Here is a 14,607-nt window from a genome sequence, read left to right as displayed (position 1 = left end):
GCAGCCTGCCCTCCTGGCGAGGTGCTCCAGCGCCCGCTCCGTGCGCTGCGACGCTGCTGCCGCAGGGCCGGGGGCACCGAGCGCCCCGTGCCAGGGCCGGCTGGGGACAGCGCCGCGGCCACGCTTGCAGGGACATTTCCTTCGGTCACGGGACATGGGGTGCTGGGGGGAGCGCTGCTCGCCCGGGGCCTCTGCCAGTGGCACGGGGGGGCTGCGGGGTGAGATGGTGGGGTGCAGTGCAGGACTGTGTCACAGTGTGTGTGTGTGTGCGTGCGTGCACAGGGGGGTGTGTGCATTTGTGTGTGCGTGTGCGCACGCGTGTGAGCACCCATGTGTGTGCGGCCGCGTGCGTGCACCTGCACCCGTGCCCAGGTGAGGGACGCGTGCGCAAGGCAAGGTCCGTGTGTGTATGCACGCACCTGTGCGTGTGCCCAGGCTGCGTGTGTGTGAGCACAGCGCGTGCAAGCATGCGCCTGTGCGTGTGTCCAGTGTGCGTGTGCATCTGTGCAACGGCTGCGTGTGCCTGTCCCCCCCAGCCCCCCCATGCCTCAGTGCTCCTGATACCCCCCGGTACCCCCTCAGTGCTCCCAGTGCCCCCAGCCTGGTGCTCCTGGTGCCACCCCCGGTGCCCCCCACTCCATCCCCCCGTTCCACCATCCCTGGTGCCCCTCCCGGTGCCTCTCCCGGTGCTCCCGGTGCCCCCCCCGTGTCCCCGGTGCCCCCCGCCAGGTACCCCCCTGTGCTCCCGGTGCCACCCCTGCTGCCCCCTGCCCCATCTCCCTGTTCCACCATCCCTGGTGTTCCCCCCCCCCCCCTCCCCCCCCCCGGTGCTCCCGGTGCCCCCCCCCTCCCGGTGCCCCCCCCTCCCGGTAACCCCCCCCCGGTGCTCCCGGTGCCCCCCCGATGCCCCCCGGTACTCCCGGTGCCCCCCCCCAGTACTCCCGGTGCCCCTCCGCTGCCCCCCCCGGTAATCCCGGGGCCCCCCCCCCCCGGTACTCCCGGTGCCCCCCCGCTGCCCCCCCGGTACTCCCGGTGCCCCCCCCCCGCCCCCCCCGTGCCCCCGGTGCCGCCCCGCCCCGCGCCCCGCCCCGGCCCATGGCGCACCGCGCACCGGGCGGCGCCGCGCCCCGGGGATGCCGCCGCCGCCGTAGGGGCCGCCGCGAGCCCGCGGCACCGGCACCGGCACCGGGGACCGCCCCCCCCCCCCCCCCCCCGGCACCCCGTCCCCCGCCCCGGCCGGCGCGGGGCCATGTCGGGCCGCGACAGCGTGCAGATCCCCGACGATCGCGATTTCCGCGCGTTCCGGGCGGAGTGCGAGTGCGAGCGGGGCTGGAGCCTGAGCTACAGCAAGGCGGGGGTGGCCGTCTGGGTGCAGCTGCTCGAGCCCGAGCGCTCCCTGCACAAGATCAAGGTGAGCGGAGGGGCCGGGGGCACCCCCGGGTAGCCGGCACCCCCCCCCCCGGGCGCCCCCCGGCACCGGGCACCCCGCGCACGGCTGGGCACCCCCCTGGCACCGGGCACCCCCCTGGCACCGGGCGCCCCCTGGCACCGCGCACCCCAGTGGCGCAGGGACCCCAAGGGTGAGGGGGGACCCCAGGGTGAGCGGTGGCAGTGGGGACAAGCAAAGGCTCAGCGGGGACTGGGGACCCCCGGGTGATCCAGCACTGCGGGGTAGCGGAGGGGACTCGGGGTAAGTGGGGACTCCGGGGGTAAGGAAGGTCCCCGTGGCACGGGGGGGGGGTCTCCTGGTGGAGCGGGGACTGCGGGGGTGAGCGGGGACCTGGTGGCAAGTAGGGTGATGGAGCACCTTGGGGGGAGCGGGGACCCTGGGGCAAGTGGGGATCTGGGGGGAACCCAGCACCCTGGGGTGAATCCAGCACCCTGGGGCAAATGGGGGACCCTGGGGCAAATCGGGGACCCTGGGGGGGGCCAGCACGCAGGTGCTCGGGGGCCCTGGGGGAAAGCAAGGACACAGGGGTGACCAGCACCATAGGGTGAGCGGGGAGCCTGGGTACGTCCCGTGGCAGGAGGGGACCCTCGGGTGGTGCAGTGCCCCTGGGGGGAGCAGGGACCCCAGGGGGGAGCCGGCACCCCAGGCCGAATGGGGACCCTGGGACAAATGGGGAGCCGGGGTGAGCTGGCACCCCGGGGTGAGCAGGGACGAGGAGGGTTCCCTGGGGACAATGGGGCCCGTGGGGACTCACCCAGGGACAATCGGGGACGCCAGGGCTGTGGGGCTGTGCTGCTGCCTGCGCCCCCCACCCCAAGAACTCCCCCAACTCTCACCGTGCAGGGGGGGCTGTGGGAAGGGGACTGCTGTGTCCCCAGCCCGCTCTGTCCCCATCCAGGGTGGCCCCGCTGTGCCCCGAGGCAGCCGGGAGCTGCTGGGGCTGCCCAGGTCCCCACGGTCCCGTCCCTCCCGTGCTTCTTTGTCGGTGCAGGTGGCTTTGGGGCGAGATGCCTTCTGAGCAGTTTGGGGGGGGGGGGGGGGGGGGAACGGTCTGGGCTCTCCAACTGCTTCACCTCAAAAAGCAGGTGGCGAGAAACTGGTGCGCGGCGGGCAAAGCTGCGGTGCTGAGCGTGCCGGGGAGGGGGGCTGGGGGCAGATGGGGTGGGCGCTCATCCCTTCGGCACAGCAGGCGTCAGCGGGAGCCGGGCACTGGGAAATCCAGGGGAAAACTTCCACCGGCGCTGCGTGGGGGGGAGGAAATGTCGGGCTGGGGGTGCCGGTGGCCACGGCATCGTGCCGGAGCCTGGCGCTGGCTCCGCGGGGCTGCTGCCGCCCCCGTCCCCACCGGGCAGCGCCAGGAGCCCTCCCCGGCCCGGCCCGAAGGGTGACCCCCCCCCGGCTGCGTGGCGCTGGCTGCCGTGGCGGGACCAGCACCCCGGTGGGGACGGTGTCGGAGCGGGGGTGGCGGCGGTGGCGTTGCGGCCTGCTGGCAGCTGCTCTGCACCGGCGGCACAAACAGGCAGCGCCGGGGAGCCCTGGCCCTGGGGGGGCGGCGGCGCGGCACAGGCGGCTCTGCCCGCGCTGTTTGCTCTCCGCTGCCGGCCCCCCTGGGGACACGCGGGTGTTTGGAGGGGGTCGGGGGCTCGCGTGCTGCGGGGGTCCCCGCTGGCGCCAGCTGAGCGCGATGTCCCAGCTCCTCCCCCCCCACCATGGGTCCGGCTGCTTGGTCTACAAACGTCACCGTGTCCCCTTGTGGGACCCCCCGGACCCTGCTGCGTGCTCTTAGGGCGTTGCTGCATCCCCAAATGTCCTCGGTTTTGGTGTGGGATGGGAAAGGGGGAGTTTGGTGCAGGCTGGGGGTTTTGGGGAAGGAAGGGGGCCGTCGTGCCGGAGGGGCTGGGTGTTTGGGTGCTGCTTGTGGGTGCTCCCCCCACCCGCCCTGCCCCACGGGTGACAATCCCGAGGTGCCACGTCTGCCTGTGGCGATGAGCTCAGCCGGGAAGCCGCACGGGACGCGCACCAGGATGTCCTGGCTGGGGCTGACGCCACGCTCCCGCGGGCGCTCGGCATCCGGAACCTCGCCCGCGCTGGCACGGGGAGCCCAGAGCCGCCGCGGGCAGCACCCCGGGGCTCGGGGAGCTGGGTGCTGTGCTCCCCGTACCCCCGAGAGCCCCCGGAGCCCAGCGGGGTGCTGCCCTGCCCAGCCCCATCGCGGACTCGCCGTATCGCCAAATACAGCCCAGCGGGGAGCTGGGCCAAGGTCCCTGTTTGCCCTGGGGGCGGATCTCCCTCCCTCGCGCCACCTCTGCTCTGCACCTGCGCCTCTCCCACGTTTCCTCCCCGAAGCTTCGGGTCCTCGCCGCGGGGTCCCCTGCGCACGCCTGCCCCGGGTCCTTCCCCCGGCACCCTTCTGGATTTATCCTGCTCGGAAAGCCTCCGCTGGTTTGTCTGCGGGCCGGGCGGAAGCCGTGCTTAGTGGCACCAGGGATGCCAGCTCGGGGTGCTGCCGGGCACCGTCCCCCCGGGACCCCGGTGCCGTTCCCTCCGTGCTCCGTGGCCGCGCGTGGCCGCTGACGTGGCGCCGGGAGGAGCAGGGGCGCACGCCGCAGCTCCCCGCTCCTGCCTACCAGCAGCTTCCGAAAACCTTCCCGGGGTTGTTACTCCTTGCTCCCTCTCCTCCTCCGTAATTAAATGAAACCCGAACGTCTCGCCCAGCTGTGAAGAGGCCCCCCCTCTCCTCTCCCCGCCGTCAGAGATGCCGCGCTCGTCCAACCTGTTTGCGGGAGGCCGGAGGCGCAGCGAGCCGGTGCCACGCGGTGCCGAGCCTTGGGGCCGGCTGCAGCTATGGCCGGGGCGGCCGCAGAGCCCCCGATACCGCGTGGGACGCGTCGGCCGTCCCCGTGAGGCCGAGCTGCCGCTCGTTACTTATTCATCCCGGCGGATCCGGCGCGATCGGCCGGCTCGGGTCACCTTGAGACGGGGAGATCTCCTTTGTCATTAATGACCCCGCGGGCGCTGCGCACCGCTGGAGCCGGGGGGGGGGGGGCTCCGGGCAGGAGCAGCCCCCACCCGTGAGGCTTTGGCTGGGCTGTGTGAGCGCCTGGGGCAGGGGCTGGTGGTTGGGAATGGCCCTGGGGGGTTTTTCTCCGTCCCGAAGTGGCGGGGACCTGCTGGCCTTGGTCCCTTGTTTGGGTTTCTGCAGGCTGTGTGAGGGCTGCAGGTGCCATCGCCGGGGGTTAGGGAAACCTCCGGTGTCCCCCAGCGGGGGGCTCGCCTCGAGCTCTGCGGTGTGGTGGGATCACGGCTAATTCGGGTCGGGAAGGGGGGGGTCTGCCCGCCCAGCCTGACCCCAGGTCGGGGTGCTCCGGGCTGCATCCAGCCGAGTCCTGAGCGTCGCCGAGGCTGGAGACCCCACAGCCCCTCCGGGTCCCTCCTCCACTCTTTGACCTCCCTTGCAGTAAAAGTTTTGTTTTCTCCCCTCCGTCCAGCTGGGACTCCCCCCGTTCCAGCCCCCATCCCAACGCCAGGCACCTCAGGGAAGGCTCCGGCCCCATCACCTCCACGTGCTCCCGTGGGGTGGCCGCAGACAGCAGCGAGGTCTCCCCTCCTCCCCTCCGCCTCCATCCACACCTTTTAGTGCCGGGGAGCCCCAAAGTGGCCACAGCACCCCGGGGGCAGCCCCTGGCGGGGGGAGACCCCTCCGGGGACCTGCTGGCTCCATTCCTATCCCACAGGCTGGGACACATTTGGGTGTCCCTGCCTCCAGCCCCACAGCTGGATCATGCTTGGTTCATCCCCCAGACCCAGCAGCTTTTTCTCCTGGTGCTGGGCTCTGCATGCCAAAATTCAGGGGCAGGGGGCTCAGGCTCGCTGTGACCCTGTCCTCCCGGGAAGGACACGAACCGAGTGCTTTGTGGCCACCCTGCTGGCAGCCAGCACCCATCCTGGGCAGGGGCTGCCCCAGGGAGCCCCTTTCTGGGGCTGCACCCCAAAATTTTGGGGTCTGGGAGTGCAGTGGGGCAGCACCCGGCACAGGCGGCCACTTGAATGCATTGCGCCCGCCTCCCTCCTGGTCCTGCTCCCTTCTCCTCCTCTTCTTCTTCCTCCTCCTCCTCCTCCTCCTCCTCCTCCTCCTCCTCCTCCTCCTCCTCCTCCTCCTCCTCCTCCTCCTCCTCCTCCTCCTCGCCACGCACACGCCAGAGTCAATATTGACCCAGGGCTGGGGCGCGCGGCGCCGGGTGGCACCGTGCCCCTCCCGAGGAGGGGACCCGGCGTTTGCCCTGCGCCCCTCCGAGCCGCCCACCGTCCCGGTGGCCCCGGTGAGTCACGGCAGCCGGCGGCACCGCGTGTCACAGCGGTGTCACATCGGCACCGCGGGCACAGGCCCTGAGTCACCGCCTGGTGCTGCCCGCGTGGGCACGGCTCCGGCCGCCCGGCGGCACCGCTGCTGCGCCCGCCCGAGGAGCAAACGGGAGCAGGAGCGGTGCTGTGGGGAGCCTGGCAGGGGGCACGGCACCCGAGGAAGCTTCCCTGCTCGCCGCACCCCAAGCGCACGCTGCGCCTTGCTGGGGGGACCTCGATCTGTGCGCCCCAGGGTGGCGGTGGCGGTGGCGCCGCGGGGACGCCGTCCCCCAGCAGGTCCCTGGGGCAGCCCCGCGGTTCACGCTGAGCCCCCCTTCCTCCTCCTCTTCCTCGCTCTGCGGGGTGAGGCAGCACGGCTGGTGCAGGGCACGGGGCAGGGGAGAGCCCGAAGTGTGCGGGGTGCTGGTGACCCCTCTGGGAGCTCGGTGCTCACCGTGGCTGCACCACGTTAAGCGGCACCAGCGCGGTTGGACTTTCCCGAGGCTGCAGCACCGGGCGCTGCTTGGCCACCCCCGGGTGCTCCTGGGTCCGTGTCCCTCGGCACTGTGGGTGCTGGGTGTGCGGGGTCTGGTGGCGGGGAAGGACCAGAGCCGTCCTCACGCCAGGGTGGGCAGGGGAGGGCACCGTGCAGCAGCCCCCGAGCCCTGCCGTGGCTCTTAGCACCCCATGGAGGAGCTGCGCCCCGGGATGTGGTGATGTGTTGGGAAGCACCCCAGGAGCCTCGCATCCTGGGGCAGCACCCCAAGGCACCGCCAGCCTCACCCAGCTCCTGCCCCGGCACCCGTGGGTGCACCCACCCTGCACCCCGCAGCCTCCCCCTGCCCGGGGGCACCGCCGTGACCGCCCTCGGGGTGGTCCCGTGGCGGCCCCGCTGCGCCGATGGCAGCTTTGCCTTTCTCCTCCTCCTCCTCCTCCTCTTGCCGAGGATTTGGCTGCCATGGTTACTGGAGCTGCTCCCAACCCCGCGGTGGGCACGGGGCTGGCGAGGCTGCGGCTGCCCCCAGCTGCACCCCATGCCCCCCGTGTCCCCGGGATGGAGCCGAGGTGGGAAGGGCCCCCCAGGGCTCCCTGGGTACCCGCAGCACCCCGGGCATCCCCGTGCAGAGCTCTGCACCACGGCGGCTCTGGGGGGGGCAAACTGGGGCAAACCGGGCTGAGCTGTGCGTGGAGAGCTCGGTTGTCCTCCAGCCCCGCTGGTGGGCTTTTGCCTTGGGTTATTTATTTATTTTCAGGCCTGGCAGCAGAGGGATTTTGTAAGCACCGAAACGCAGCTCGCGGCGCGTTATGCAAAGCCAGGCAGGGAGAAGCGCTGCGTGCCGCCTCGCCTCGCCTCGCCGGGCTTTGCTGCTGCGCGGGGCCGTGAGCCGCTGGGGACTCTGGTAGCAGGGTCTGGGGGGGGTTCTCCCTCAGCCCCCTGCCCTCGGGGAGCGAGCAGCAGCCAGGGATGCGGCGATGTGGCTGCGGGTACCGGAGCCTGGCGCTGGGGATGCGCAGGGAGCTCCGAGGGCAGCTCAGGCGTGCAGCGAGGTTGTGGGGTCTCAGCCCACACGGTGCCCCGCTGGTGTGGGTGGCACGGGGGTGGGAAGGCGGGTGTGCTGCTGGTGCTGTCTGTAAAGGGCTTTGCATCTGTCCTTGGGCTGGGCTGGGGAGGGGGGAGCACGTCCCAGGGCTGCCCGGGAGGGCACAGCCCGCGTGTGCTGCCGTGCTGCTGTGCCCCCGTGCCCGGTGTGATGGCCTGGCCCTGCTGCGCTCGGTTCGTGCAGTGCCCCCTCCGTATGATGCCTGGCCTGTGTGGTGTCCTTCTGACGTGGTGGCCTGTCCATGGGATGTCCTGTGCGTGCACTGCCGTGATGTCCCATCCCTGCAGTGTCCCATCCCTGCAGTGTCCTTCTGATGTGATGTCCCGTCCATATGATGTCCCATGCATACACCACTGCGATGTCCCAGCCATGCAACGCCCCGTCCGTGCAGTGCTGAGCCCTGCTGCTCCCGACAGATCCTGGGGAAGGAGAGGAGCTGGGGGGCACCGCGAGCCACCCGTGCGCCCCGGCATGCCGTTAGGAAGCAGGAGCTGGGGTGGCCGCGTCCCCCACATCCCCACCGTGCTGGTGGGCAGAGACCTGGGGGCTCCCCAACCCATGTCAGGGGTCTTTGCTAGCAGGGCTGCTGCCCCTCGCAGGAGCTGTGTCCCCCCTGGGGGTGCTGGGTGCTTGTGGACCCCCCCCCACCCCGGGACGGTTTCTCACCCGCCCGCCTCTGCAGTGCAGGATGGAGTGCAAGGACGTGCCGGCGGAGACGCTGTACGACGTGCTGCATGACATCGAGTACCGCAAGAAGTGGGACACCAACGTCATCGAGACCTTCGACATCGGCAGGCTGACCGTCAACTCCGACGTGGGCTACTACGCCTGTGAGGAGGGGGCCACAGCCGGGGGGGGGGCGGGGCTGGGTGCCAGCAGCGCCCGTGGGTTCGGTGGGGACCGGGGCGCCCGTGGTGCCGGGGCGTCACGGTGAGGAGCCCGGGTACCGGTTCGGGAGGGATTTGGCACCCGCAGAGGTGGGGAGGGGGCTGGGATAAACGCCCCCGGGGGGTGGGCGTCTCACCCCCGGCCCCCGCTGCTGCTGCTGTCCCCAGGGAAGTGCCCCAAGCCCCTGAAGAACCGGGACGTCATCACGCTGCGCTCCTGGCTGCCCATGGGCACCGACTACATCATCATGAACTACTCCGTCAAGCACCCCGTGAGCGCCTGCCGGGGGGTGGGGGGGGAAAGACGGGGGGGGCTGCGGAGCTGGGACGGGGCTGGGTGGGCCCCGGGGTCGCTCAGGGTCTGGGAGCAGGCTTGGGGTGGTGTCGGAGAGGGACCCCGGGAGGAGGAGGTGATGGAGCCCATCGCCTGCCACCCCGCTGTGTCCCGGCTCCCCCGGCGTCACCATTGGGGTCGGGGCTTTGGGGTGGGATCCCGTGGGTGCCAGCATGCTCTGGGGGAGCCGTGGGTGCCCTGCCCCGTCACCCGTCCTGTTCCTCCTCGTGCCCCCCGCAGAAATACCCGCCCCGTAAGGACATGGTGCGAGCGGTGTCCATCCAGACGGGCTACCTGGTGGAGGGGAAGGGAGCCAAGAGCTGCACCATCACCTACCTGGCACAGGTGGACCCCAAAGGTGAGGGGGGGGGCCCCGCTCCTGCCCCGCGGGGCTCAGCCCGCCCGGGTTCACAGCGTCGTAAGGGATCGGCAGAGGTTATAAATGCTGCTGGGAAATGAGGTTTCCCCGAGCCTGGACGGGTCGGTGCGGTCAGGGCGGATTTGGAGGGTGGCTTTGGAGAAGGGCGACGGTGGGGGGGGGGCAGCAGGGGGCTAGAGCCAGTCCGGTTCCAGTCGGGACACTGCTGCACCACCACTCAGGACATTTGGGGCCGTTCCCCTGCAACGTTTCTGGCTGTGCCCGACATGCTGAAGCAGTCTTGAACTTGGCAGCAGCAGAAGGGGAAACGGCCAGGGGGGAAGCCCGGGACGTGCCTTTCTCGGGGTCCCCTGGGTACAGACGGAGCTCCCCGGGTGCGCCCAGAAACTCAGCTTGGCTCGAACCCCATTTTCCCAGCACCATCCTTCCCCGCTCGCCCTGTCCCCTCGCCCCTTTGCCGAAGGGGTCCTGGAGCCCCCCCGATCCCCAAGGGGGTCCCCATCGCTGCGGGAAGGGCGCTGGGGGTGCCAGCCTCATCCCGGCTCCTCTTATCCCCACCTCGCAGGTTCCCTGCCGAAGTGGGTGGTGAACAAATCCTCGCAGTTCCTGGCCCCCAAGGTGAGTCGGGTGGTCCTGGGCTGGAAGGTGGGGGGGGGCGGGCTTGGAGCCCTTGGTGAGGGGTCCCCGGCGCGCCGGCTCCAACCCGTTGCGCCCGTGGCAGGCGATGAAGAAGATGTACAAGGCGTGCCTCAAGTACCCGGACTGGAAGCTGAAGCACAACCCGCACTTCAAGCCCTGGCTGTTCCCCGAGCAGAGCACGCTGCCGCCCCTGGCGCTCTCCGAGCTCTCCATCCAGCACGCCGACTCGCTGGAGAACATCGACGAGAGCTCCCTCTCCGAGACCAAAGACGACCGCGGCGAGGCCAGCGACGAGGACAGCGTTAACTGAGCCTCCCCCCCCCCCCGCCCCCCCCCCCCGGGCCCCCCCAAGCCAGCCCCCCCCCCCCCCCCCCCCGGGGGTCGTTGTTTTTGTCCCCGTCCCCACTGCAGTCTGTGTCTCTTGCACGCACGTGCGCACGCACCCACGCTTCTGCCTCGGGGTCCGCGGCCGTGCCGGGCACCCCCAGCTCTGGGGGGGGGGGGGGGGAGGGCCGGGAGGGGCTGGGGGTCGTTGTCCCCCCCCTGCCTAGGCTGGGGGTGGCGGCCGGTCCCCCCCAGCCGCCGCTGTCCCCGTCGGTGGCAAACCCAAGGTGCCCTTCAGCTCTCGCCGGGGGGGGGGGCAGAGGAGGAGGGGACCCCCCCCCCCCCCCCGTCCCACCACCCCGCTCCCTGCCGGGCTCCATCCCCTCTGTTCTGCTGGGGGGGGGGGGGGGGGTTGGGGGGGGTCTGCCCACACTGCAGGGGGGGCTCCAGGGGTTCCCGGCACCCCCGGGTGTGCAGGGGGGGCTGGGGGGCTCCTGGCGTGTCCAAGCATGCAGGGGGAGCTTGGGGGGCCCCCCAGCATCCCCGGGGGGGGGGGTCCCTGGGGGCTTCTGCCCTCCCCCCCCCTTTTCTCGGGGAGGGGGGGCCCCGAGCTCGGTGTGTGACCACTCGCAGGTGCCCCCGCACCGCGCTGCCCCGGGGCGTGGGGCGGCGAGGGCGGGGGGCAGGTTTTGTACCTTGTACCGGAGCGGATTATTTAGGAATAAAACAAATAACTCGGGCGAGGGGGGGTCGCCTCTCCGTCCTGCCTCCCTCCCCCCCCAACGGGACCGTCCCCGTCCCTTTCCCCCCCCCCCCGGCGATGGGCTCGGGCAGGGGCTGCCCCCAGGGTCCCGGTGCTGGGGTCCCTGGCACCGTGGGGACCCCCGGGGGGTCTTTCGGAAAGGGGGGGCCACCAGAGCAGCTCCCGGCCCCATTAACACCAGTCCCAAGCTGGGGACGGGGCGCGGTGACCCCCCCCCGCCACCCACCCTGGGGGGGCCACCTGGGCACCTTTGGTCCGGGGTAGCTGAGGCACTGCCTGGGTGCCCCCCCCCGGCCTTTTGCGCCATCCAAAGCCCCCCGAGTGGGGTTTCACCCCCCCCCCCCCCCGACAGCCCCAGGAGACCCCCCCGGAGCTGGGCTTTGGGGGGGGGGGCATTCGGGGCGAGGAGGCTCCGAGCGCCATAAAACGGGGGGGGGGGGGGGGGGGGGGGGGGAATAAAAGAGGGGGGGGCGCCTCGGGGTCGACCGGGGGTCGCCCCCCCCCCAGGTGAAGCCCCCCCCCCAACACCCCCGCCCGAGGGCTGCTGGGGAGCCTTTGGGGGATTCTCGGGTGGCTGATAAGGGTTGAGCAGCCCCGGGGAAGGGGGGCTCGGGGGGGGCCCGGGGGGGGCTGTGCGCTGAGTGAGGCGTGGGAAGGGCTCGGCCTCCTCCTCCTCCTCCTCCTCCTCCTCCTCCTCCTCCTCCTCCTCCTCCTCCTCTTCCTCCTCCCCCCGCGCTGCCCTGCCCCGAGCCCCCGGGAGCGCCTGCAGCGGCACGGCCAGGTCAGTGCGCCCCCCCCGGCCCCCCCCGGCCCCGGGATGCTGCCCAGGAGAGCTGGGGAGACCCCTCGCTGCCCAGGGAGGGGGGGTCCGCAGGGCACTGCCCGCCCCCCCCTCCCCCTCCCGGTCACTTCCTGGCCAACTTTGTGCAGGGGGGGGCGGCCCCGGGGCCAGCTCCGGGCCCCCCCCCGGGCCGCGGGGCGGTGGCGGCGGCGTTCGGGTGCCCGGGGGGGGGGGGGATTGGGGGGGAAAGGGGAAAGGGGGCGCCGAGCCCGTCCCGTTCGCCGGTGGTGTTTTGGGGGGGGCGCGCAAACACGGCCCCGTCCCTCCCGCTCCGGGCTGCGAAATTGCCCCAAAACAGCAAAAAAAAAAAAAAAGAAAAAAAAAAAAGAAAAGAAAAAAAGGAAAGCTGCCAGGCTGCAAAAAGATTTGGGGTGAGCGCTCCTGGCTCGGCCGAGGTGTGGGGGGACTGGGGGGGGCTCGGGGGGGATGCTCCGGCTTTGGGAGCCCCCGGAACCCTTGCGGGGGGCTTGGGTGACGCCACCGGGGCACCCAGCTGTGGCCACCGCCGCTGCCCTTCGCCCGTGCCACTGCCCCAGTACCCCGGTGGGGAGGGCAGGGGCTTGCCCAAAGGGACACGCAGCATTTTGGGTCCCTATGGCATGGGTTGGGGGCAGGCACTGCGATGTCCCCCCGCCTGCGGCCGCTGCACCCCATGAGCCCCACGTGAGTCCGGGCCGGGCACCAGGGACCCGCTGCTGCCGCCCGTAACTGCGATCGCTGCGTCCTCCCCGGCCTCCCCCTCGCCTCTCCCAGCGCTCATTAAAAGCGGCATTAAAAATAGGACCCAATTAAAACGGGAGCGGGCACCGCTCCACCCCTGCGCGGGGCAAGAGCGGAGCAAAACCGGAGCTGAGGGCGGGCTGTGGGTGGCACGGGGGTGGGGGGGGACAGAGCCCCTCGGGGGTGTTTTTGGGGTCGTTTGCCTCTTGGTGCTCCCAGGGACCTGGTGCTGGGGGGTCGTGAGGAGCAGCAGCTCCCTGGGGAGCAGAGGATGCTTCGGAGCGTGGCCGGGTGCCGGCAGCACCACGAGGCCGGGGGCTTCGGGTGCGCAGGTAGGATGCGGGGACACAAACCGGCCGGGACAGGGCACACGAGGGCTGTTTGCGGAGGCTTGCTCATGGCATGAGATTGGTTTCGGTCCCACCGCTGGCTCAGGAGGGTTTGGTGAGCCCCCGCTGCTGCCGGGAGGTCTCCGGGCCTTGGGCTTGGCAGGGGTGCGCACCCTGCGCTTTTAGGGTGCCCTTCAGCAGCCGGGTAAGGCCACAACCTCTTCCTCCTCCTCCTCCTCCTCCTCCTCCTCCTCCTCGGCCGAAGGCTTGGGGAGCGCATCCTGCAGCGACTGCTGCACGCAGGGGGTCGGGATGCTGAGAGCACGGGGATGCAGGGAGCTGAGGCGCTTTTTGGGGAGGGGTCGGGCACCCTCTGGCCTGGGCACCCGTGGGGGCTCATCCCCTCGAGGCGGGCACCCACCCTTGCTGCCGGCTCGTGGTGCTGCCGTGCACGAGGCGGCAAGAGGGGCCGTGGGGCCGGCGTGGGGCCAAGGCAGCCGGCAGCGAGCGTGTCCCCGTCCCCGTCCCCGTCCCCGAGCCGCCCCGCGGGATGAAAGGGGCATTGTCCGCCCGCGCCCCTCCGACCGCCTCTGCTGCGAGCGCTGCTGGCACCGGGACGGCGAGCGGCCACGGGGAGGGGACCGCGGCTGCTGCTTGGGGGCGAGGGCCGGGGGACCCCCCTCAAGCCCCCTGCGCAGGATCCGGCCCCAGGAGGGAGGATCCCGGTGCCAGGCTGGGGACCCCGGTGCCCCAAGCCGCCGCGCTTCATTTTTTCCCCTTGCCGAGGCCTTGAGAAGAGAACTGGGCGGGCAGGGAAAAAAAAAAATACAACAAACCGGCCCATTTTATATTTTTTTTTGGGAAAGTCCCTGCGGTTTTCCCCTCGGCTCCCGTTTCCATGAGGCAGCCAAGGCTGCAAGTGGGGAACAAGCCCGGGCCTGGCGGAGCTGCTGCGCCTGCCTCGGCTCCGCGACCTGCGGCGGCATCCGCAGCGAAGCCCCAGCTGCTGCCGGCAGACGGAGGTACCGGGGTGCCCCTCGCTGTGCTTGGCTCCCTGCGCCTCTGCCCGGGGTGCTGGGCAGTGCCCCCACCCCGTGCACCCCAAGCTTTGGCCCCGCTCGTCCTGCGCTGCCCCGCGTGCTGCTGCTGCTGCTGCTGCTGCTGCTGCCTCTGCTTCTCGCACCGTGCCGAGCTGGGGGTCGGGTGAGCTGCTGGAGGGGCAGGTGCGGGGGGGAACGGGTTGCATTCATGCTCCAAAGGTGCTCAGCTTGGTAACTGTGGGGCTGTGTCCCCAGCTGGAGGCATCCCGGCACATCCCAGCTTAACCCCAGCACATCCCTGCTCACCCCCAGCACACCCCGGCACATCCCAGCTTAACCCCAGCACCTCCCAGCTCAGCCCCAGTCTCCCGCGGGCTCTGGCCGTGCTGTGCCCCTCTCCATCCCCGGCCACACCCCGGCAGGGGGGGGCGCAGCAGCAGCAGCGCCCCGTTTACCCCCCTGCCACCACGGGTCCCCCAACGCCGCTTTGTGGGAATTCCCACACAGGCCGTGCCCCTGCCTTGGGCACCCTCAGGGCCCAAATCGGGCAGGGGTGGCCCCGAGAGAGCCCGGTTCCCATCCTGCCGGTGCTGAGCACCCAGCAGGGAGCTCCCAGCGGGGCAGGGGCTCGGGGTTGCGGGGGGACACGGCCGGGGACACGGTGGGGGGCGGCGGGCCGGCGGCGGAGGGCTGAAGCCGGCGCAGGGCGAGAGCCCCGGCTGGCAGATTTGTTTTCGCTTCGGGAAACTGCTCGGCGCGTCCCGATTCACGGCCAGACAAAGTCGGCAGCTGCGGCTCGGCCGGATCCCTGCCAGCAGCGCCCGCGCAGCGCCGATCGCAGCAGGCAGAGCGCAAACGCCGCGGGGCTGGGCGCCTTGCCCTGCTGCCCCTGCTCCTCGCCGGGCTTCGGTGCCTCCCGCACGGCCCCGGGGCGCAGGGCACGGTGCTGCTGCATCGCC

General features: G+C 71.6%; 2 protein-coding genes across 2 annotated transcripts in view; both read left to right on the top strand.

Moving 5' to 3' along the window:
• Positions 1 to 1,103: 1,103 nt before the first annotated feature.
• STARD10 (StAR related lipid transfer domain containing 10) lies at positions 1,104 to 9,948 on the top strand. The gene is made up of 6 exons (XM_040533347.1): positions 1,104 to 1,411; positions 8,075 to 8,222; positions 8,448 to 8,551; positions 8,854 to 8,971; positions 9,558 to 9,610; positions 9,714 to 9,948. The coding sequence occupies exons 1-6, from the start codon at positions 1,250 to 1,252 to the stop codon at positions 9,939 to 9,941; spliced, it is 813 nt and encodes a 270-aa protein (XP_040389281.1). The 5' UTR covers positions 1,104 to 1,249; the 3' UTR covers positions 9,942 to 9,948.
• A 1,505-nt stretch (positions 9,949 to 11,453) lies between these two features.
• The window catches only part of ARAP1 (ArfGAP with RhoGAP domain, ankyrin repeat and PH domain 1), a 46,036-nt gene continuing 42,882 nt past the window's right edge, over positions 11,454 to 14,607 (top strand). The window contains 3 exon segments of the mRNA XM_040530473.1: positions 11,454 to 11,499; positions 12,499 to 12,611; positions 13,475 to 13,630. Of these exon segments, the coding sequence (XP_040386407.1) occupies positions 12,551 to 12,611; positions 13,475 to 13,630 (217 nt within the window). The 5' untranslated portion in view covers positions 11,454 to 11,499; positions 12,499 to 12,550.

Source organism: Cygnus olor, chromosome 1 (genome assembly GCF_009769625.2).
Source record: "Cygnus olor isolate bCygOlo1 chromosome 1, bCygOlo1.pri.v2, whole genome shotgun sequence".
Taxonomy (NCBI): domain Eukaryota; kingdom Metazoa; phylum Chordata; class Aves; order Anseriformes; family Anatidae; genus Cygnus; species Cygnus olor.
Note: the sequence above shows the minus strand (reverse complement) of the source record. Positions and strands in the feature narration are given on the sequence as shown.

Excerpts from the sequence above, each read along its gene's own strand:
- STARD10 (XM_040533347.1), top strand. The coding sequence starts at position 1,250 with ATGTCGGGCCGCGACAGCGTGCAGATCCCCGACGATCGCGATTTCCGC. Across the intron at positions 1,412-8,074 it reads GCTCCCTGCACAAGATCAAG|TGCAGGATGGAGTGCAAGGA; the intron begins GTGAGCGGAGGG and ends CCGCCTCTGCAG. Across the intron at positions 8,223-8,447 it reads CGACGTGGGCTACTACGCCT|GGAAGTGCCCCAAGCCCCTG; the intron begins GTGAGGAGGGGG and ends TGCTGTCCCCAG.